The 22029-nt window shown below is 44.5% G+C and overlaps 1 protein-coding gene across 2 annotated transcripts in view; it reads left to right on the top strand.

Annotated features, from left to right (window-relative positions):
* clip2 (CAP-GLY domain containing linker protein 2) overlaps positions 1-22029 on the top strand; it is a 77339-nt gene that overhangs the window by 12907 nt on the left and 42403 nt on the right. For both annotated transcript variants that reach the window (XM_084698042.1, XM_084698041.1), the window contains exon 3: positions 1760-2292. In XM_084698042.1, the coding sequence (XP_084554168.1) occupies positions 1760-2292 (533 nt within the window). The remainder of the gene's footprint in view (positions 1-1759; positions 2293-22029) is intronic.

Below are 22029 nucleotides of genomic sequence, written 5' to 3'. Positions count from 1 at the left end.
AAGCTGTTTCCAGGAGTCAGATGGCTGACCGGTGAGGTCGTCGGGCTAGTAATCAGAAGGTTGCCAGATCGATTCCCCGCCGTGCCAAATGACGTTGTGTCCTTGGGCAAGGCACTTCACCCTACTTGCCTCGGGGGGAATGTCCCTGTACTTACTGTAAGTCGCTCTGGATAAGAGTGTCTGCTAAATGACTAAATGTTTCTGAGTGGGACAGGAGGAGAGGTGATGTGGGAAGAGTTTCTGCCTTGCTTTTTATCCTTGGTGACAGTCCCATTTGGTTTAGCGCCGAAAGAAGGCCATGACTCATCTGGTCCACCGGCTGGTGGAAAGAAAGCTGGTTCCAAGGGTGGCTCATTAGCCGGTAGCTTAGCCTCTGGGCTAGCTAGCATGGAATCTATAAAGTCTTCGGTCTCTCTGATATCGACTATCCTCTGAGTAAGTTGTTTGCAGTCTTTGCAAGCCATAGTTCTACAGGAAACAAGCTTTAGCTTGCTTGCCTGTGGTCAGTCTGGGAGAGTAGCCCAAAATACTTCCGCTCTCCTTGGGCTTCAGTCCCTCAGGTTGTGTCTTTTAGTGGTTGTAGTCGATCCACTTTGCCCCAATCAGAAGTATTTGATTTTGAGCAATATCATCAAAAACTATCCAAATGATTGAAAATTCTGAGCATTTCTCTGTGAATGACTAGACAATAGGATAAAAGCCAAGCAGGGAGGCAAGCAGGGAAGGTCAGGGAGAGGAGAGGGAAAGAAAATACGACTGCCTTCGTTGAGAGCCAAAAGATAGAAAACTATCAACTATGAATTTTTTCAAAAGCTTTTTCTTTCTTTTTTTTTTTTACAAACCCACATTAGTCATGGCCTGTGGTAATGTTAGTGTTGGGATTAGAAAGGGGTTTCCTCCAGGATTCAGGACTGGTCACGAACACTCAACAAAAGTTTATCTAGTGTATGTTTTTACAATATACCTGCTCAAGCCCTGATGCCATTTAAAAGTGTAAGTCTCACGTCACAACATATTTTGGCCTTGGAGACCCCTCCCCCACTAGAGGGGTCAGGGGGACCATCCTGGCACAGACAGTACACACACACACACATACTGAAAATGGTGGAGAACATGCACGCACGCACACACAGTGTAACAGGCCACATTGTTTTGAGCCCATGCTCATTTTGATGTTGCAGGGGAATACAGCTCATCTAAGGCAGTCTGTATCTGTGGGGTTAATCACCAGTGTATCATCTCTGTGACCCACTTTCAATGGGAACTAGAGTAATGCCTAACCTCGCATAAACTCCACTGTTGTGCTGGATGCAGCACAAGCAGATTCTTTCTTGGTGTTTAGTGACACGGTGAAATGGGATGAATAGACAGAGTGATTATAGAAGACTGACTATGAGAATGACCGCAGCAGGTTGGGCATAAACATATTTATAAATATTCTGAGGATTCATGTGTTTGAAAATGTGATGTTTGTTCATTGACAAAGATTTGTCTCAAATGCTAGTGCTAGTTTTTTTTAATGTTGTATGAATTATTTGACTGAAATATGGACCTGAAATAACCTGACATATTGATCCAGAAAATGTTGTAAACAGAATTTCAAAATGATCACTTTGCTTGCATACCTAATATATTAACTTTGGTTACAATAACCTTCTGCACTGCAAGTCGTTATAACCAGTGAATAGAATAGATACAAGTAATAATGTTAATTCTGCTTGTCCAATACAGCTTTCAAAATTTCTCTTTATCTTGTCAGATTCAATACACAAGCCGACCACGCCAACTCCTAGCAGCAACGCCTCTGACAAGTCCAGCTCCAAGACATCGGAAGTAGGAGACGACATCCTAGGAGACTATGTGGTGGGCGAACGTGTATGGGTCAACGGGGTCAAACCGGGAGTCATTGCCTACTTGGGAGAAACCCAGTTCGCCCCAGGACAATGGGCGGGCGTGGTTCTGAATGACCTTGTGGGCAAAAATGACGGTTCAGTGGGCGGTGTGCGCTACTTCGAGTGCCAGGCCCTTCAGGGCATCTTCACGCGCCCCTCTAAGCTTGCCCGGCAACCAGACGGGAGCGACACTCTTTCTACTGATTTGCTAACAGCTCAGAACCTGACGCTCCATGGGGGGAGTGCTGCTCCTGGTGGCCAGCGAGTGGTGATGCCCCTTCGGGAGGGCATCCTCAACAGCTCGGTGAAGACGGGAAATGAGTCGGGTTCCAATATGTCTGACAGTGGCTCGGTTAAGAAAGGAGGGGATAAGGATCTACGATTGGGAGACCGCGTTCTGGTAAGTTCCATGCCCACATGCTCAACTGTTAGTTAACAGTCAGGTTGAGACACAGTGGTGGGTGTTTCATTTATTCTGCACCCTTTATGCTAAATTTCAAAGTCTGAATCTCACACAAGCATTACAAGTGGAATTGATTTTCATTGTTTTACTGAAAAACACTAGAACTGACATTTTACTAAATGTTTGCTGAGGCTTCTGGATACATTTTCTGTTTTCTTCTCATACTAGGATGTACCATGTAGCAAAGTTCCTGTACATTTAAACCATAGCATTACCCCACCAAAGCTTGATAAAGAGAGATACTATACAGAAAGATTTTGAAGTTTGTGTTTGCATTCTGACTGAAGGTTACAGACTGTCATAGAAAGGTTTTCCCACCCATTCATATGACTCTCCAAACAATGAATGGCCTTGGGCCAAATGGCCTTCCATTTACTGTTGACTAACATTAAAAGCTTTCCTACTAGTCAATATTCTAAATCACACTGGACTACTGTCTGGTGAGACCACCACTGACACATTGATCAACATCCATTACCCAGGCTCCTCCACTCCTCTTAAGCTCACTGCTGTCTTCCATGAAAGTGTCAATGATAATGTAGAACTAACTCAAATTGCCTCCGCTCTCTCTTGAAATTTCTGGAATAGGTTTTTGAACTAATCTTTGGAATAAATCGTCATCTTCATCTTTTTGTCCCTATTCAACATCTTTGTGAAGTTATTCTCAACATTTTTTAAGTGTTACTTACAGATACTAGCAGTAGGAGCATCTCAAGGTTTGAAGTAGCGGTATCTGTACAAGTAGAACAATGCTATGCTGTGCTTGACAAGAGGTCAAGGACACTCACCACATCCTCCACACCACATCTTATTCAAACTGTTTGAATTGCATTTCAATGGACAGCTACTGTACTAATACGTTTCTCTGGAGCCTTCTCAACATCCTCAACTGCCCTCTACCTCTCTGTCTCACCATGACACAGCAACGTTGTTCCAAATCAAGGTCCTAAGCTTGCGAGCTCACCTCGGTGTGCTAACATTTGACACAATCATAAATATGCCTCTCTTTGACACTGTGAGCAATCAGTTGATCCTCCTCTGATGCCACCCCTTTGGCATTGACATTTAATAACACCAGCTATAGCTTATTCCCTCTGAGGTGGTATGTGTGTGTGTGTGTGTGTGTGTGTGGGGGGGGTGGTGGTGGTGAAGGCCTAATGGATGCTCAGTCACTGACAAGGAACATCAGTGTTGCTTCTAGGTATAAGAAGGATCACGTTCTGACGGGCTGAGGTCACAGTTTCCGACAGAGTCATCATCTGACTGAAATTGGAAATGGCCTTGTTTTTCTTCAGATTATATCCCATATCGCATGTTATTAACATTTACATTACATTTACATTTAGTCATTTAGCAGACGCTCTTATCCAGAGCGACTTACAGTAAGTACAGGGACATTCCTCCGACGCAAGTTGGGTGAAGTGCCTTGCCCAAGGACACAATGTCATTTGGCACGAACTGGCAACCCTCAGATTACCAGCCCGATTCCCTAACCGCTCAGCCACCTGACTATTAAGGAAGCAATCTATTTAGAAACTTGCTGTTAACAATGTTTTTTCCCCATAGTTTTTAATGACATGCATCTCTTCAAAGAAACTTCTTATTAAATGCAGATAGGGCAGGATGTCAACTACTAGTATACAATGAAAGGGAGCTCACACCAATTAAGTACACTTAAACACATCTGCTGTCTGGAGTTATGGACAACTGCTCTTGCAGCAGGATGGATCCCTGTTGAAGCCCATTAGGAAGAATCTTTCCCAGAGAATTCCCAGTGCTACTGCTGTGTATCCTTTTCCCCCCTACACCAAGGACACCTCAATGTCACTTAACTCCATGCAATCAAATTCCTCAGTATTGCTCTTTCCATCTGGACTCCAAATAATATCTTCTCATGGGACTGGTGCAAATTGATAAGATGAAAAAAAAGATTGGGGTGATCCTGAGACCCTCCCATTAGTGGTGCTTCTTTAGAGGTTCAATGTGAATGAGAGTTTGCATGTGTGTCCGCATCAAATCTTCTGTGTTGCAGAATTACACAACAGTAAATATCCTCACGAGCCTTCACGCACATCCTGGGCTATAGTAATGTGTCACCTTGGTGCTGAAATTCGCAAGCAGTGAAATTACTGCCAAAGATATCAGTGACTAATGCTCTGGTGAAGCCCTTGGCACTTCTATTTAATCTGTTTTAGTCATCTCTCAGTCCAACTTCCAGAGAAACAGGAAGTTGAGGAAAGCAGTAGCCAAAATGAGGCTTAACGCTGATTCGCTATCTTGGCTCTGAGGAGAAGCCCACTTGGTCTGTAATGGTGCCTTCTGCATTCAACGGTCTTAACAGCTCTGCAGTACGCCCACTCGAGTGTTTTATGTCAGTTTCACTGTTTTACTTGGCAGTTTTCCATACTGATTTCTCCAGCATGGTTAGCAGGTGGTCTGGTTAGTAAAGGAAAGTTAGGGCTATCTCCTTTATCCCTGATCCGTTATCCTTGATAACCGTTATCCAGGACTGTCTTTGGTTAGGACAGCTTTCATTTCAGTTTTATCTGGTCTCTGTGTCAACCATGTGTCATGCTGTTTAGGTTTAGATAAATGATGTGAGGAAGGAGCATCTGGACGTTTTCAAGATGGTTTCCCCCTCAGTTTTTGTTCTTGTTATCTCTGCAGAACGTCATGAGTGATGAATGTGTCTGTCTCCTTTCTTTGCAGAATGCATTAGTCTATCGCATTAGTCTCTATTGCACAAACTAGCCCCCCCCCCCCCAAAAAAATGCTTTGATTGTTTCAGGCCCCGTCCACACTAGCCCGGGGCAATACAAATACGCGTATTTGAATTGAAAACGATCTCTGTCCAAACTAGCGTTTTCCAAATGTTTGCCGTCCACAACACGGATACATGACAATCGTTGTCATGGTTACGCCACGCTGCTCTGTTTACATGCACGCAATCAGCTGAGACTGACACTTGTTTTGAGAAAAAAAAAAAAAAAAACTGTCATACAAAAAACAGTTACACTAACTTGTAAATAAGTTATAGAGACGGAGCAGCATATTTCTTTCACTTTCCATCTTGACCTTATAACCTCTAGAGAGCAAGCTACCCCAGTGCCATGGCAACTGAGCATCATCGTATCTGAAAAGATCCGGGGACCCCGTCCACACCACTACGCGTACCCGGCGTTTTCAAATGTTTCTGGCCAGGGGAGCGTATTCGAAAAGCTCAGTTTTCAGTATCCGAATACGCCGTATTAGTGTGGACGGGAGGTGCAAACACGGACATATGTATTACATTTACATTTATGCATGTATGCGTTTCTAAATTTACCCGGGTTAGTGTGGACGGGGCCTCAGTATCATAGTGCAATGCAATTTCTCCCTTTAAACATTTGCAGATAGTAGTCTAAAATATGTAGTTCAATGAAATCAGTCATGGTGCCTATCAAATTTTAATTGACAATAGTTGTTGCAAAATTAGCAGAAACTGTAATTGTATGGCAGTTTATGTAAATATATATTTGCAAAACTTTAACTATTGATGTCATGATTTAGTTGACAATATTGACAAAACAACCCCCTTAGATCATGTCAATACCTGGCTTACTTTGATCTAATTAAAAGAGTACATGGCTCTCTGGGTAAGATACCATTAAGGCTAAGACTTAAACACGGGGCCTGGGTTCGGTTATGGCCCGGGCCTTATATCTTCCTCTCTTTCTTGCTTTCCTGTCTCTCTCACCAAATGTCTCAAAAAATACGATAAAAGGATTATAAGACAGGTTACTTACGTACTATGAATGGACACGAGTGGTTCTTAATTCCTCCATACTGTCATGATTTCCATGAAATCATCTGGTGTCCCATACACACAATTACAGTAGGTTAGCCAAATTGTTTTTATTTAAAAAATAAAAATGTTTTCTTTCATATTTTTAATATAAATGTGTTAATTTCTCTTCCTAAAACCCACTAGAGGACACTATTTAAAAGGATATTTTCAAAAAATGATTCTGGGAGAACATGCCCCCAGACCCCTAGTTTTGCTGGGTAACAGGAAAAATAATAAGGTTTTATCTTGGGGCTTAGCCCCCCCAAAAGTGGGAACCTAGATTCGCCCCTGGTTTGCCGTCAGACGAGGGGGGGGCGCTAGTTTGTGCGATAGACTAATGCGTTTTGGGGGGGGGGGGGTAGTTTGTGTGATAAACTAATGCGTTCTGCAGAGAAGGAAGACTGGCGTTGGTCACGGTTTGGAATGAAAGGGAGAAAACAGGACAGAGTAACACGGCGGATATTGCTATTTTCTCGTGTTGCTTAGGCGACCGCCTTAGCTGCAAAGTGCTGCGGGAAACTCTGGTCTCAGGATCAGTCTGGAGAAGTTGGGGCTCAAACAAATACTGTGACAGTAGTCATGAGTCAGAAGCTCAGTGAAGAGAACAAAGAGCTAGTCTTTCACTATGAAGTAACAGAGACTAATTTTCTCCCATCTGATACATTCACAAAAATCTCATTATCTACAAGTGTCTGGTTTCTTGGGAAGATTATGAAAAGTGTCAGCATTCCCTGTACAGCCTGGAACACTGCCACCGTTGTCCATTTTCACTATGCTAGAAAAACGTTCGTCTTTGTAATTCTGTGGAAGTACACAGAGCAGCTCGCAGCAAATTTTGGGGCATGACCAAGGTACAGACGAGCCAAAAAAGGTGGAACTGACATCAGTTCGGTGGCTTTTTCAAAACCTACCGTTTTACAGCTACATTTTTTAATTGTGAGATTTGCATAGGAAAGAGGTGTCAATGGACTTTGAGGTTCGCTGTATGTCCATTTTACCCACCGAACTGTCGTTATTCAACTATGACAAGGTAAAATCTGTTTAGCAATCAATGAATCATTAAAAAAAGCGCCATTGTGTCCATAATCAGCAAAGCGCTTTCAATGCGTATTATTCATGTTATTGAAATTACATAATTATGTTTACAGTGATTTATTGGGGGGGGACAAATAACATTTTTCCCAGGATGGAGGGGTGGTGTTTCCCCCCGGGATTTCCGCTCATGAATGAAGGGACACATAGGCCTCTACAGGCTAGAGAACGGCAGTCTGACTACTATTAGGTATTGGGATGAAATCCTTGGACCCATGGTCAGACCCTATGCTGGTGCAGTAGGTCCTGAGTTCCTTCTGATGCACGACAATGCCTGGCCTCAGGCAAGAGTATGCAGGGAGTACCTGGAGGATGAAGGAACCACCTAAACCCAGTAGAACACCTCTGGGACATTATGTTTTGGTCCATCAGACGCCGCCAGATTGCTCCTCAGACTTTACAGGAGCTTGAGTTGGTCGGACAGACCTGCCCCCACTGCTTTAAAAAAAACCTAAAGAAAACACTGCAGTGTCCATATCAATTTCCATTCAGAAGCCTGATGGCCCTTGGAAAGAAACTGTCGTCCAGTCTGCGTGTGCGAGACCGAATGCTTCGGTATCGCCTGCCAGAAGGCCACGGGCTACTAGTACTGAGCCTATGCAGCTCATGTGACAAATTATGCAAAGACTTGTACCTGAACAAATAATTTGTTCACCTCCCAACCGTGTCTTTGGGTAAAAGATTTGTTCATCTGCCGACAGTGTCTTTGGGTAAAGGATTCATTCATCTCCCTACTGTCTTCGGGTACGAGTCTTTGGATCATTTTTCACGTGACCTGCATAAGCTTAGAACTGGTAGAGGAAATTGAAAGGATTCGTTAATTTCCAGAGGTATTTTATTATGAGTATTTTATTTTATTATGAGTTTTCATTGTGACAAGGGGAGTCATTATTCTGACGGTCTGGTGGAGTGAGTTAAATAAAGTGAGACGTGCCGTGTCGGTTGGTTCCGGGGCATTGGAAGCCTGTGCCCTTCTTTTAAAGCCCAAACCTAAGTTTAGCATATATATATATAAAACCCTCGGCTACAGTTATATGGTTGAACTAGAGGGGGTACAATTTCTGGGGAAATTGTAGGGTGTGCTTGCTTGCGTTGGTTGCAGGGGTCCATATTTAAAGGTCACATGAAATGCTGTTTTTGGATGCTTTTATATAGGCCTTAGTGGTTCCCTAATACTGTATCTGAAGTATCTTTCCTGAAATTCAGCCTTGGTGCATAGTTACAGCCACTACGAGCAGTCCCTCAATGAGCTTTCCTAAAAATACGCTTTTTATGTGTCTGTAACTTTAAATGCTAATAAGGAGGAGAGGGGCGGCAACATGCACTAATGTTTACGACGGATGTATCGCAATGGCTCGTAGCCCCCGTTGCTGTAAGATGCCTCGAATTTAGCCATTCTCATCTGATCACCCTGGTTTGCAGAGGTGCACACTCATAGTCATTTCAATGAGGAGAAAAGCGGATATCGCGAGTCATAAAATCGTTTACTTGTAATCTAATGTCATAATAAATGCTACAACGAAAATGTATTTGTGAGGAATGTTCATTTTAACGATTGAAAACAGATGCATCATAGACTGCTGTATTATTTGTTGCCCGGGCAACAGAGGCTAATGTCATGATGCTAATGCTTCAGTGAAATTGTAAACTACTGTTTCCGAAAGTAACGCTAGATGTACTTCCTTAATAATATTACCTTATATTGTACATTACACATCACAATTGTGTGTCATATCACAAAGTAAAATGAGCAAATAGTTATCACCGAGGCCTCTTTGCTTGTGGCGTTTCTGCAGCTCCCTTGCAGTAAAGAAGTTAGCCTAGCTATCTCCCAGAAGTTAACAAGCTGCTAAACTAATGTTCTGCTAGAGACAGTCACGCGAGTTTTCCTGACGTTAGTGACGTTAGTGGTGTCAGTGACTGTGGCTAGCAAGTTAGCCACCGTTAGCTTCACTTTTCGCCACAAAAACGTAATTTCTATTAAACCGTGCAACGGAACGTAAATCCGAATACAAGCAACTCAATCGCTACCAAAACGAAACTTTTGACACCTAGGTTGTCTATGTAGTCCAAATATTGACAAAGTTTTAGGGGTGGGAAAATAATTAATAATAATATATATGTGAGATAACAATGGTTGTGCCCTTGCCGAAGGCAAAGCACACCCAATTATGTTATGTTGATACTTGTTGGAGTGGCGTTAGTATTCTAAACTACTTTTCATTTGGTGTCCTGATGTGACTGATATTACAACAGAATCTGATGGCAATTCAGTTCAGTGATATATAGCTATTCGTGTAACGTTAATATCTCTTGATGAGCAGACTGCCACTGACCCTTCCTATGATCAATAACATTTTCTTAATCTCCAGAATAAAAAATGTTGGGATCATAAACATATCCTGATGAGAAGTAGCGGTAGACTTCGATGCTTTTAAATGCCTTAAAGGGGTCATTGATGGCAGAACTGAATTTACCCTGTCACAGTTGAATAACAGTTCAGTGGGTAAAATGGACATACAGTGAACCCCAAAGTCCATTGACACTTCTTTCCTATGTAAATCTCACAATAAAAAAATGTAGCTGTAAAACAAAGGCTCTACCTTTTTTCAAGAGTGTATGGCTGCAGCCTGCAGCCTTCCGCCCCATGCCCTCCCGTCTCATGCTTCTTCTTTTCAAAATAAAAGCTTGTCTGGTCCACTATTTCCCCTTCCTACTTTGGTGTACGTGTTTTACTTTTTAGCTAGACTACCGACTAAAAATCCATTCTACGGCTGCAGCCTGGGAGGCCCGGTTGAGTTTAGGCGTCACACCGACGGTTGAGGTTAGGATTAGTTTAAGACCAGGAGTCGTAGCAGATGTAGCAGAGTGCCTAATTCGTGCTGCCACTTTAACCGACCTTGGGTCATGTCAAGGAACGCGGCTTCCACTCACGTCAGTGTGGGAGTGTCCCTGCGCACATTAGTGTGCTCCGAATGATTGGCAAAAGGGAAGAAACAGACACAGACGGAGCCTGAAGGAGCTACGCAGTTATCCAGTTACGCGACATGGAGAACCACCCGGCACCGAAAAAGCCGGATCGCCCACACGGAGATCCACATGGTCGCAAACCTGAACCGACAACCTGCCGTTCTAACTTCCTGGGGCCCTGGGCAGATCCGTGGCATCTAACGTGTCCGTGAGTCTAGACTGGAGCTAACACCTTGCTCGTCTCGTGGACTACTGTGCGACTCTCAAGCCGCTCCACCACCACACGAACGCACCCACGACTACACACACGCACCCTTACACACCACAGACTGTTCACTGCATCGTTTTGTTTATTTTATTTTGGGATTTGAGTATAGTGGATACAGGCAATTAAGTTGCTTATGTTTTTTGTTTCGTTTGCCTTGACGTGGGTCAAAGGGGGGAGTTCTGTTGGTTTTTGATTGTGTGTTTGTTTTGTTTTGTAAAATGAGGAGTACCACGTACGTTTGCATCAATTCTCCTTATTTGCCTTTGTTGTATTTTCCTTAATTGCTGACGGTGACACACCCTAGTAAATTGGCAGGATTACGGGCCTGCCTGGCGCCCGAACTTTCACGACCTGGCCTGGGGTTGCCACCGTTACAGAGTGGCGCCTGAACAGGGACTTGAACTGAACATTTGGAGATTCGGATTTGGTTGCAAGACAAGACAAGACAAGTACATTGTATATATGTTGTGCAATACTGGTTTTGTGTACAGGGTGCATAATTACTTTGTAGTGCTCTGTGTGTGTGAAAGTACTGTGGGGGTTTGTTTTGGAAACGTTTTTCTTTCTTGCTGTGCTGATTTCTGTTATCTTGTGCTAAGTTGGTTGTTTCTACTTGCACAGCTACTTGAGTTATAGAATAATTTTGCGTGCTTCGTCATGTCTGCGGGAGATCAGGCACGGTCACATTTAGTGTGTACTCCACAAAGCATGTTTCACATGACACAATACAATCCGCTTCATGATAGCACCCGCCTTCCCAACCCTTTAATCTCCAAGGCAACTAATGATGCAGAGGTAGAGCTGTCCCCGTCCACATCATTTAGGCTACAACTTGAGACTTCACAGGCTCGTCCAGATCCTCCAGTGGAGGCTGCACATCCACCACCATACCTGGCAAGTACTGAGGACATGTCACTGGCAACTCCACCTTCCGTCTCTGGATCAGACATCTAATCACGGCGTGAATTGCCAGCTGACCTACCTACACCGGGGAAGACGGCTCTACAGTCTTTGGACCAACTGAATCCCTCACCTACAGGCCCGCTTGGGAACCTGGATGAGCAGACCCTCAGTGCTCTTACTAAGAAAATGTCACAGAGTCGTTTCTATATAGAGGCCAGCCTCACGTCTTTTGCAGCTAGAACAAGGGAAGAAATGATTAACCTAAACACCGTTGTAACAGACAGCAAAGTTGAACTTGTCAATGAAATAGAAAAAATGTTAAAAGGAATGAAAACATTGGTTGTGGAAGAAACGAATCAACACAACACAACTTGGGGTTCGCTTTATGATGGAGCAACTACAGCAGGAAGTCCAGCAGGATCTCCGTAACCACCAGGGGACTGTTGCTGGTGATCATGGACATCTGTCTCAAAAGATGGATCACTGTATTAGAATGATGGACAAGATAGGTACTTCTCTGGGAAGTTTAGAGGCCTGTGTATCACAAGCACACCGTGAGCAAGACAGTAAGATGCAAGCTCTTGACAACAGGATTGACACTTGTTTCGCTTACAACAACTCACTACTATCTCAAGTGAGACCTCATTTGTTCACTCATACCCTGCCTTTGTCTGCCCAGTCGTCAGTACCCCTGCCTCAGTCCGGTACGATGAAAACTGACCTGACACATCTTAGGTTATCTTTTCCTACCTATGGCAGGTCAAATGATGATCCTGATCCTGTCTTGTATTTGGCTAAATGCCGTGATTTCAGTTCTTCATGGTACCGCCTGTGATTGGTGGGAAATTGCCATGAATGATGTTGTGACCTGGGCAGGTTTTGAGAAAAGGTTCCTTTCTGCTTTCTTGTGGGACGACTACCAGGAGGAAGTCACAGAACGAGTAAGGAGCCTTTTGCTTGTCATGCTCTTTGCAAACTCTGGAAGCCTGAGATCACCGAGACGGACGTTGTGAGGATGATCTTGAAAAACATCAAACCCCAGCTTGCTAGTTACCTCCGAGGTCGGGCTCAGTCTGTGGAGGAACTGGTGAAACTTGGCCATCAGTTGGAGAAAGACCTAGACCAACACTCACTGCAGGAACATCGCCTGGCTTACAATAAGCACCCATAGCCACAGAAGGGTACTTCCAAAACTGTGGAGCAGCCTCCTGTGACTTGCTGGCGGTGCAAAGGTCAACACCCACCTGGTTCGTGCCCTCGATATCAGCCCCCGGCTGGTAGCTATCAGTCTCCTTAACTCTCAAAAAGCATGTCTCGACCACCCAACCTGGACAACAAGGCAATGGAAAGTTAGGAGTAACATCCTCCACTTGTGGCACCCTTAAGAAATCGCTGACAACCAAAACTACAAAGGAAGTAGGACCTGGTGTTCGCTACATACCTCAACAGTTGGTAGTTCCTTTGAACATTGGCACATGGAATGGCAAAGCTATTGTAGCTACAGGTGCGAGCTACACTCTTATCCATATTAGTGTGTGGAAAGCACTGAACAGGCCCAAGAAGGATTTCAAGCCTTGGACAAGCGGTCCACTTTTCTTTGCTAATGGAGAAACAGAGACACCTCTTGGCAGGGCTGAAGTGACCATTGATTTGAGTCACAATGCTTGCACCTTACCAGTAGCAATCCTATCTCCAAAAGCACTGGCTTACAGTGTAGTCCTTGGTTTAGACTATCTGTTTTGCAGTGGGCTGCAGATTCATGCTGCTGACTGTCAGTATAGTTTTAAGGGCAGACCAGAGACATTCCTGTTCCAGCAGAGCGGAACTACAGTGTACTGCCCACACTCACGCTATTGTCCTCTATTCCTCCCCCATGCTTACCCCCTCAGCCTGTGGTATTAACAGCTCAAGGCTACATTGATCTGGCTGTAGCAAATGCTGACGTGGAAGAATGGGAAAAGGCAAGCCTTAGACAACTCTTGGAATCCAAACCTGATCTGTGCTGTTTGGAGAACCGGCGTTTTGTAACACCACATACACACCAACACTAAAGTACCGTTGAGGCAGAAACAGTACAGGATGTCTTGGGAGAAACAGCGTGTTATAGAACAACATCTGAAGGAAATGCTTGATGGAGGAATAATAGAGCCATCTTACTCCGGATGGGCGTCTCCAGTCGTTATGGTACCCAAGAAAGATGGAGGGCTAAGATTCTGCGTTGATTAAAGGAAACTTAACGCTGTAACAGAAACTGACGCTTATCCATTGCCGAACATAAATGAGCTGTTGGAGTCACTGGCCGGCTGTTCTGTTTTTACCACCCTAGACCTCAATAGTGGCTATTGGCTTGCTTTCGACTGCTTTCGTGACACACACTGGTCTCTTCCATTTCAAAGTCATGCCTTTTGGTCTTAAAAACACCCCTGCAAGTTTTCAACGTTTGAAGGAACTGGTACTGGCTGACCTGAGAGGGAAAATCTGTTTAGTCTACCTGGACGACATTGTTGTATACTCACCTTCTGTGCAACGCCATTTCCAAGACCTACAGGCAGTGCTGAACAAGCTTTGTGCTGCTGGACTCACCGTAAATCTGAAAAAATCCAAGTTTTGTCTGCACAAAATCAAATATCTGGGACACGTGGTCTCTGCCAAGGGTGTCGCCGCAGATCCAGTGAAGGTTAACGCCATCAGAGCCTACCCAACCCCAAAGAACATCAAAGAGGTCCAGCGCTTCCTGGGTTTAGCGGGGTGGTACCATCGATTCGTACCCGGGTTCTCACAAGTGGCGGAACCCCTGAATGCCCTTAAAAGAAAAGGACGTATATTCAAGTGGAGCGATGAGTGTCAGAAGTCCTTTGATGTTTTGAAGAAACACCTCACCTCTCCTCCCATCCTGGGACACCCTGATCTAAACCTTCCCTTTTTTGTCTATACTGACGCCAGTGACATAGGACTTGGTGCAATCCTGGCCCAGAAGAAAGGAATTAGGCATGAGGAAGTGCTCGCTTTTTCTAGCCGAACCTTGACTAAACCAGAACGGAACTACTCGGCGACTGAAAAAGAATTTCTGGCAGTTGTCTGGGCGTTAGTAAAATGGCAGCACTACTTGGACTCAAAACTGTTCACTGTAGTGACTGATCACGCCTCTCTACAGTGGGTGCTGAACAGCACAAAAACCTTTAAGCAGTCTTCTCCGATGGGCACTTCGTCTTCAGAAGTTCAGCTTTTTGATTGAGTACCGGAAGGGAAAACTCAATGTTGCACCAGATGCTCTTTCAAGGAGTCCTGCTGGATCGGTCTGCATGCTGGCTACAAGTAAAAATGAGTCAGATGACTTTTCATTCTCAAACACCAACTTGTGGGAAGAACAGCACACCGACCCTGGAATACAGAAGGCCATGCAAGACTTGGCGGAGGGCGCAAAGACTCGGAAGAAAAATACACTGTGGTCGAAGACATACTGTACAGGAAAATACCCCTGGCTGACAACAAACACCATTTTCGAGTTTGGGTGCCTATGACACTCTTACCCTCTCTCTTACAAGCGTATCATGACTCCCCTTTGTGTGGCCATCAAGGTATGTTCAAGTCGTACAAACGAATCCATGATGTGTCTTTCTGACCTAAAATGTGGGAGGAAGTGAGGAGTTATGTCTGTGCCTGCGTGGTTTGCCAGACACGCGAAGGAGAAAACAAAAAAACCTAGTGGAAAACTCCAGACAGAAGTGAGCTATCCAAATGAAATGCTGGGAATCAACATCATGGGGCCTTTGCTCTGCAGCCCAGAAAGAAATGAACACCTTCTTGTGCTGGTGGATTACTACACTCGCTGGGTGGAAATGTTCCCCATGCACACAGCATCCGCACCAGTCATTGCTCACTTGTTCCGGAAAGAAATCCTCACTTGCTGGGGAGTTCCAGACTTTATCCTTTCGGACAGAGGATCCCAGTTTGTTTCCAACTTGTTCAAAGAACTTTGTAAGAACTGGAGAGTAACCCCAAAACTGACAACAGCCTACCATCCTCAGACGAACCTCACTGAAAGGGTGAACCGCAACCTAAAATGCATGATTTTATCCTAAATTGTGGAAAACCACAGAAAATAGGATCAGTACTTACCCGAATTCCGATTCGCCCTAAATTCTGCCGTCCATGAAACCACAGGTGTATCCCCAGCCGAGCTACACCTCGGGCGGAAACTTCGGAGGCCGATGGATAAACTACTGAAAGGTCAAATTCTTTCCCCCGATGCTGCCAGATATGATGTAGTACAACACATCAAAGATCTGCAAAATAAGGCAGACCTCAGCAGTAAGAAATCAAGGGTGAGACAGCTGAGAAACTATAACAAAACACCGAAAAGATGTTACATTCTTGCCGAAAGACAGCATATGGGTGCGCAACCATCCTCAATCTTCCATGGCAAAAGGCTTTTCTGTGAAGCTGGCTCCGAAGTGGAAAGGACCGTACAGAGTCGTGCGGCAGCTCGGCCCAGTAAACTTTGAAGTGGTAAAAGAAAACACTGGGGAAGGTCTGTGGTGGCAACCACAGACCTGAATTAGGCACTCTGCTACTCAGAGGTTGAGGTTAAGGTTAGGCACAACCACACCGTGCATTTTGTCACCTGCGGTGTGTTTTTTTTTTTTTAAGACACTGATGTAATATGTGGAAGGCTGGTTTAGGACTTCTGAGGTTGCTTCGTAAGAATAAGGCTCAGGAGAGGTTGGGTTCAGTTAAAAATGCAAAGGCTCTTTATTGCATCAAACAAGGAACATTCACTATGACACACTCTTCGCTCAAGAGTCAATCTGATCTGAAATGATATTTAGTACACATATTTATACAGAGAGTTATAAGTCATACAGATAATTTTAGGCTGCATGTTAACAATCAGTCTTGGGTAATCATAAACAGATAGGAAGAATGTTTGTTTGGCTTGTTGCTAAGTCCCAAAGGGCCCACAGAAGGAAATGTTCTAAGAATGTGTTGCACAGGAAAATGGTTCAGCCAGTTCCTTGTGCAAGTGGCCGTCTGGCACAGCCTGGTGTCATACGAGGGGTTGTTTACAGAGACTCGTGTCCCAATTTGGCCTCCGCATGGGCCGTGTCCTGAGCTAACCCCAACCTAGTGTGTATGTCCAAAATACAGGTTTTCCGAGACCATAACATTACCTTAAGGAAAATCACAAAAAGAAACCATCAAAGTCTGCAGCCATAAATTGCTCTAGGTAACGTTAGCTAATATTCGCTAACAAATGTCAACATAAAACGCTGATGCAGTTTTAAATGAAGGTCATTGCAGGTTTCATGAAATATACGTTAACATCAGGGACAGAACAATAACATCCAGAAATCAGCAAACTATATGGATAAAAAAGAAAATCTATATTCAATAAATGTAAATTTTCTCAATTCATTGCAACAAACGTTCTCACAAACTTACCTTTAACTCCATCCGTAAAATAATTTGCGATTTCGTATTTTTGACCCTCTGAATTTACCGTTGGACACGGTGTCAGCAGCAGTTTGACAGTAGGGGGGACACATTTTGCGGAGGGGGTCTCGGGGTTTATCCTCCAGATTTATTTTAAAGATGTCGATGCAATTTCCCGCATTCTGGTGTATTTACCACAACTATTTCTACCATAGTTGTTATACATATACTGAGGGTCTGGACATAAAAATATTTTGAAAACTAAACTTCCCAATAAGCAATGGTACATCTTCAACTACCCGTCACCTTTCAGCACTCACCTCAGCAACAGAGCTGTCTCCACTGCCCTTGCCTCTGACTCACTCTCAATCTCAACCACCTAGGCTATATCAGGAGACATGGAGATGCATTGAGCATTCTTTCATATTGATAATTGAAATAAGATTAATGTAGATTGTTCATATGAAGATTTCTGATATGTAAATCATGTTATCAGCATATCAAATTCACCATTGGTATAGGTTAAGAAGCCTAATAATTATGTAGGCTACATAAAAATTAGCATCTCCCTAAAGCATGACTGGACAGTTCAGAAATGGTCAAATGTGTGTTCAAACCTGTAGTCTTTTCCACAGATTACATCCTTAATTTGTAAGCTTTCAGAAAATACATGGTTTAGGTGGTTGAATCAGTTTCCCTAAATGGCACAGCCAAAAGTATCAGCCATATACTCCATTTACCAATACCAAATGTATTATGCATGGGCAGCATACTAATATGGAGAGAAGGACGTGTCTCTTGTCTCATTAGATAATTTCCTGAGGGTGTAAGCTTTCAGAGGATATATGGTTTTAATGGTTGAATCAGTTTTGCCTTCATGTTACAGACTAACATGTAGCAATGAAATTCTGCGAATTGCCAAAATAACAAGTTGAGCAACCTTGTTTAATTTGGAAGACAATTCTGTTTTTTTTTTTTTTTTTTTTTTTTTTCAGTCGTTAGAAAAACTAGCATGTTAGCTAAGGTTAACTCCAGATTAGCTCACGGTTGTTATGTCAATAAAAAAACACACCAGCCATTTCTTTTGTAGCTACTTGGCAAAAACATCCTTGTCATCTCTTTCTGAATGAAACAGGGTCTGAACACGGCCAAAAGCACAAAATATTTCAGATCCAGATTAAGAAGTCAACAAATGCTGTTCCACTTGTAATGGGTAAATAAAGTAGGGTATTGCCTAGTGCTAGATGTAGGTAAAAAGCTTGCTTATCTAGCTAGCTATAATCATAATATTTGCAGAAGGATCTTTGTGACTTCACTAATGCTATTATAGTCAGAGAATGTCTCATGAGGGTGCTTTGGCCACTGAAGGGAAAACTTGGGAAACTCTGACTTCTTCCTCAAAAAAGTCTGCTCCACAGACTATCCATCTAACAGTCATGTCTGAAGTGCTAGCTGCAAGCGCGATACGTCGATCAAAGAGTATGGGAGTTGAATCCAAAAAACGCGGAGTGGAATTCTATTGCTATGGGTATTCCCTACTGATAAAGTGGAACAGATTTGATTGTGAAGCAATGGAAAGATCTCTGAACTAGTAGACCAGTCACGCACTAATATTTTGATCGCAAATGTGGGGGGGTCCAACTTACTTTTTTTTTTAAGTGAGGGGGATGTGACCCCCCCCCAAGTTACATTGCGGCAACGCCCATTGTTGGACAACTTGGGCATGAGACGGGAGGGCATGGGGCGAGAGGCTGCAGCCATACCCGTCTCCCTTTTTTGGCTCTGGTCTGTACCTTTGTCACGCCCCAAAATTTGTTGCGCGCTGCTCTGTGTACTTCCACAGAATTACAAAGAAGAACGTTTTTCTAACATTGTTACGTACGCCTCTTGGAGGGAACGCAATGCCCTGCTGCTAGTAAGCCCCCCCCTCCCCCCCCCCAGTGGAGTTAGAGAACAGGTGTGGGGTCGTAGGTGTGAGGAAAGGACAAAGACTGGTACCGTTCACAAGGCTATTTATAAGCCAAAACACGGTAATAAGGGGGAAAGAGCTAGATGGAACCAAACCAAAAATAATATGTTTCGCCGTCTACAAAAAAAATGTTTTCAAATTGAGTGCGTTCTCACTGAGGGAGGGGGCGCAGCGTCGCCGGCAAGCCAAGGAACGGCATTCCTTCTTTTTCCGTAAGAGTTCAGGCAGACATCACATAGTCCTTCTGCCATGCAGGTGGGGACCTGACACAAGTGGACGTCCCAGGAACAACAGGCGACGGTACCGCTGCCATTGGCTTTGGACCTATGGAAGGGGGAAAATGGGTGGGCACGGGAGTGGTGACTGGGACAGACTCAGCTGTTGTGGTAACTGGGTTTGGAATGGAGGGGCCGCTGAGACTGACATCACCGTTGAACCTCTTGACATGAGCGGCGTTTCTCATTTAGGGTGGGCTGTTGGGTTGTTGAATGATGACTGCATTTCCTTGTTTACTGATGACTTCACATGGCTGTGATTTGAAGTTGGGGTCTAGCTTATTGGACTTGTGTAGGTTCTTGCAAAGAACAGTGTGTCCTGGTTGTACGTCCTGATCCTTGGCTCCTCTTCTCTGATTAGCAGCGATGTTGCGTTTCAACTTGTGCAGAGCGTCCTTGTCATGAATCTCCTCTAAAGTGGTGGCATGGGGTTCATCACCGTCCGCAGGCATATTGGTGAAGCTTGGCAATTTGTCGCGGAGATCTCTGTTCATCAACAGCTTTGACTGAGTGAGGAGTGGTCCGGTAGTGGAACAGAAATTTTTTCAGTGCAACTTTCCAATCTTTCTTTTCAATCTTGGCTATTTTGACTGATTTCAGAATGGTTCTGTTAAATCTTTCCACTTCTCAGTTTGACTGAGGCCAATATGGTACTCCTTTCAGCTGCATGATGCCATGTGTGGTGAGGTAATCATGGAACTCTCTCGGTCTCGGTTGACCGTTGTCGCTTCTAGTACTTAGGTACTTAGGATAGCCATGAATTTGGAACATCATTTCCAGAGCATTTATCACATTGGTTGCATTTGTGACTTTCATTTAGGCAACTTCGGGCCACCGGGAGTAGTAGTCGACTACAGCAAGAAGGTAGTTACCTTCAGAGATGCTCAGCAGGTCAATTGCAAGGTAAGTCCAGGGCTGGTCTGGCAATGGCGTGCAATGTAACTCTTCTGGTGGAGCGTTCTTGCCACTTACTTCACATGGGTAGCACTTCTTTACTCGCTTTTCAACCATTCTGTCAATTTCAGGCCACAAGACTTTGGTTCGCAGTCGGTTCTTTGTTCGGCCCATTCCTTGATGTCCTTCATGTCCTAACTGTATTACGTGCTCTTGCAGGGCTTTGGGAATCACAATCCTGTTTCCTCGCATGACCAGCCGTCCAAAGTTCATCTTTGACCGCCTGGTATACTGTGCCTTTAAAGCAGGTCCAGTCATTTTTCTGTATGGCTTGACGTAGCTTGGAGATGCTCGGATCATTCTTTGAAACCTGCTCGATCTCACGGGGGGTTAGAGCATTAGGTATGGAATCTTTGATGATGCTGTAGATGTACTCATCCGTTTCCCTCTCCTCAGGTTTATCGCAATGACCAACGGGTTGCCGACTCAGGGGGTCGGCCTTGTTGGTTTTGCCGGGAATGTGGACAATTTGGTAGGTAAACTGTTGCAGGTACAGCAACCACTGTTTCACTCGGGCTGATGGGGGTAGTGAGTTGGGTGATAACACTTTCACAAGTGCCTTGTGATCTGTGAGGATCTTGAATTCACATCCAATGAGGTACAAACTGAATTTTCGACAGGCCCAGAATACTCAGAGAGCTTCTCTTTCGAACTGAGAGTAGCGTGTCTCAGTAGACTTGAGCTTTCTGCTGGCATAATAGACGGGCTTCCAGACTCCGTCTGTCTGTTGTTGCTCTAAGATGGGCCGATAAGCTGATGGGAGAAGATGGGAGAAGCGTCACAGGTGATTCTGGTTGGTCTTCCAACTGAGTAGTATGCCATGACGGTGGCGTTGATCAAAGCGGTTTTGAGCTGGTCAAACGCACTCTGTTCTTCCCTCTCCCATTTCCACTCAGCATCTTGCTTAGTGAGCTCCCAGAGAGGCGCAGTTATGGTGGCAAACTGTGCGACGAACTTTGCACAAAACTGGGCCAATCTGAGGAAGCTGCGCATTTGCGACGCATCAGTTGGTGGGGGAGCATGCGCGATGGCTTTGACCTTTTCATCTGACACCTTTAGGCCTTCTTGTGATAGGACATGACCCATGTACTTGATGGATATCAGTTTGATCTGGCATTTCTTCTCATTGACTGTCAGTCCTCTTTCAGCTAGCCGTTGCACCACGGTAGCCAGTCTTGTGTCATGTTCAGCTTCTGTGCTGCCAACTATGACTGTCTTCAGACAGGTATGCACCTGGGCAGTCTTTGATAACTTGGCTGATTATCTGTTGGAATTTTTCAGATGCCATGTTCACTCCGAAGAAGAGCCTCTTGTTTCTGTAGAGTCCTCCTGGTGCAGCAAATGTTGTGATTTCTCTGGAGTTGGGATGGAGCTCTACTTGGTGATACGCCATGTTGAGGTCAATTTTGGAAAAGTATTTTCCTCTGGCCATTTCCTGGATGGTCTCGTCGATGGTAGGCACTGGATGACGCTCACGGATGATGGCCACATTAGCTCTTCGCATGTCAATGCATATTCGCACATCTCCATGTTTGCGGTCATTTTCTGGCCTTTTCTCCACAGTGACTAGTGGATTTACCCAGTGAGCTGGTTCTGACACTCGCTCAATGACGTCTAGGTCCACTAGCTCTTGTAGTTTTTCGATGACGCGCTGTCGTCGATTAAATGGAATCCTCCGCACAGGCTGAATGACTGGAGTGACGTCTGGATCAATTTTCAGTCTGAGCTGGTAGTTCTCGAGTTTCCACAGCCCAATGAGGACTTGAGGGTACTTCGTGCTTAGACTTGACCATACGTCGGCTCCAGAACAGCTCAGGATGTTTGCGTCGATGCCCACTCTCAACAGTCCTAGGTCTTTGCTGGTTCTGCTGCTTAAGAGTGCTTGTGCTTGTGGCACCACGAAGAACGAAGCAGTGGCAACTCCGTGTTGTGTTTGGGACTTCAACTTCAAGTGTGCACTTGCCTAAGAGCGTGAGGGGTTGTT

Source organism: Hypomesus nipponensis, chromosome 5 (genome assembly GCF_054491055.1).
Source record: "Hypomesus nipponensis isolate SF chromosome 5, ASM5449105v1, whole genome shotgun sequence".
NCBI classification, from domain to species: Eukaryota; Metazoa; Chordata; class Actinopteri; order Osmeriformes; family Osmeridae; genus Hypomesus; species Hypomesus nipponensis.
Note: the sequence above shows the minus strand (reverse complement) of the source record. Positions and strands in the feature narration are given on the sequence as shown.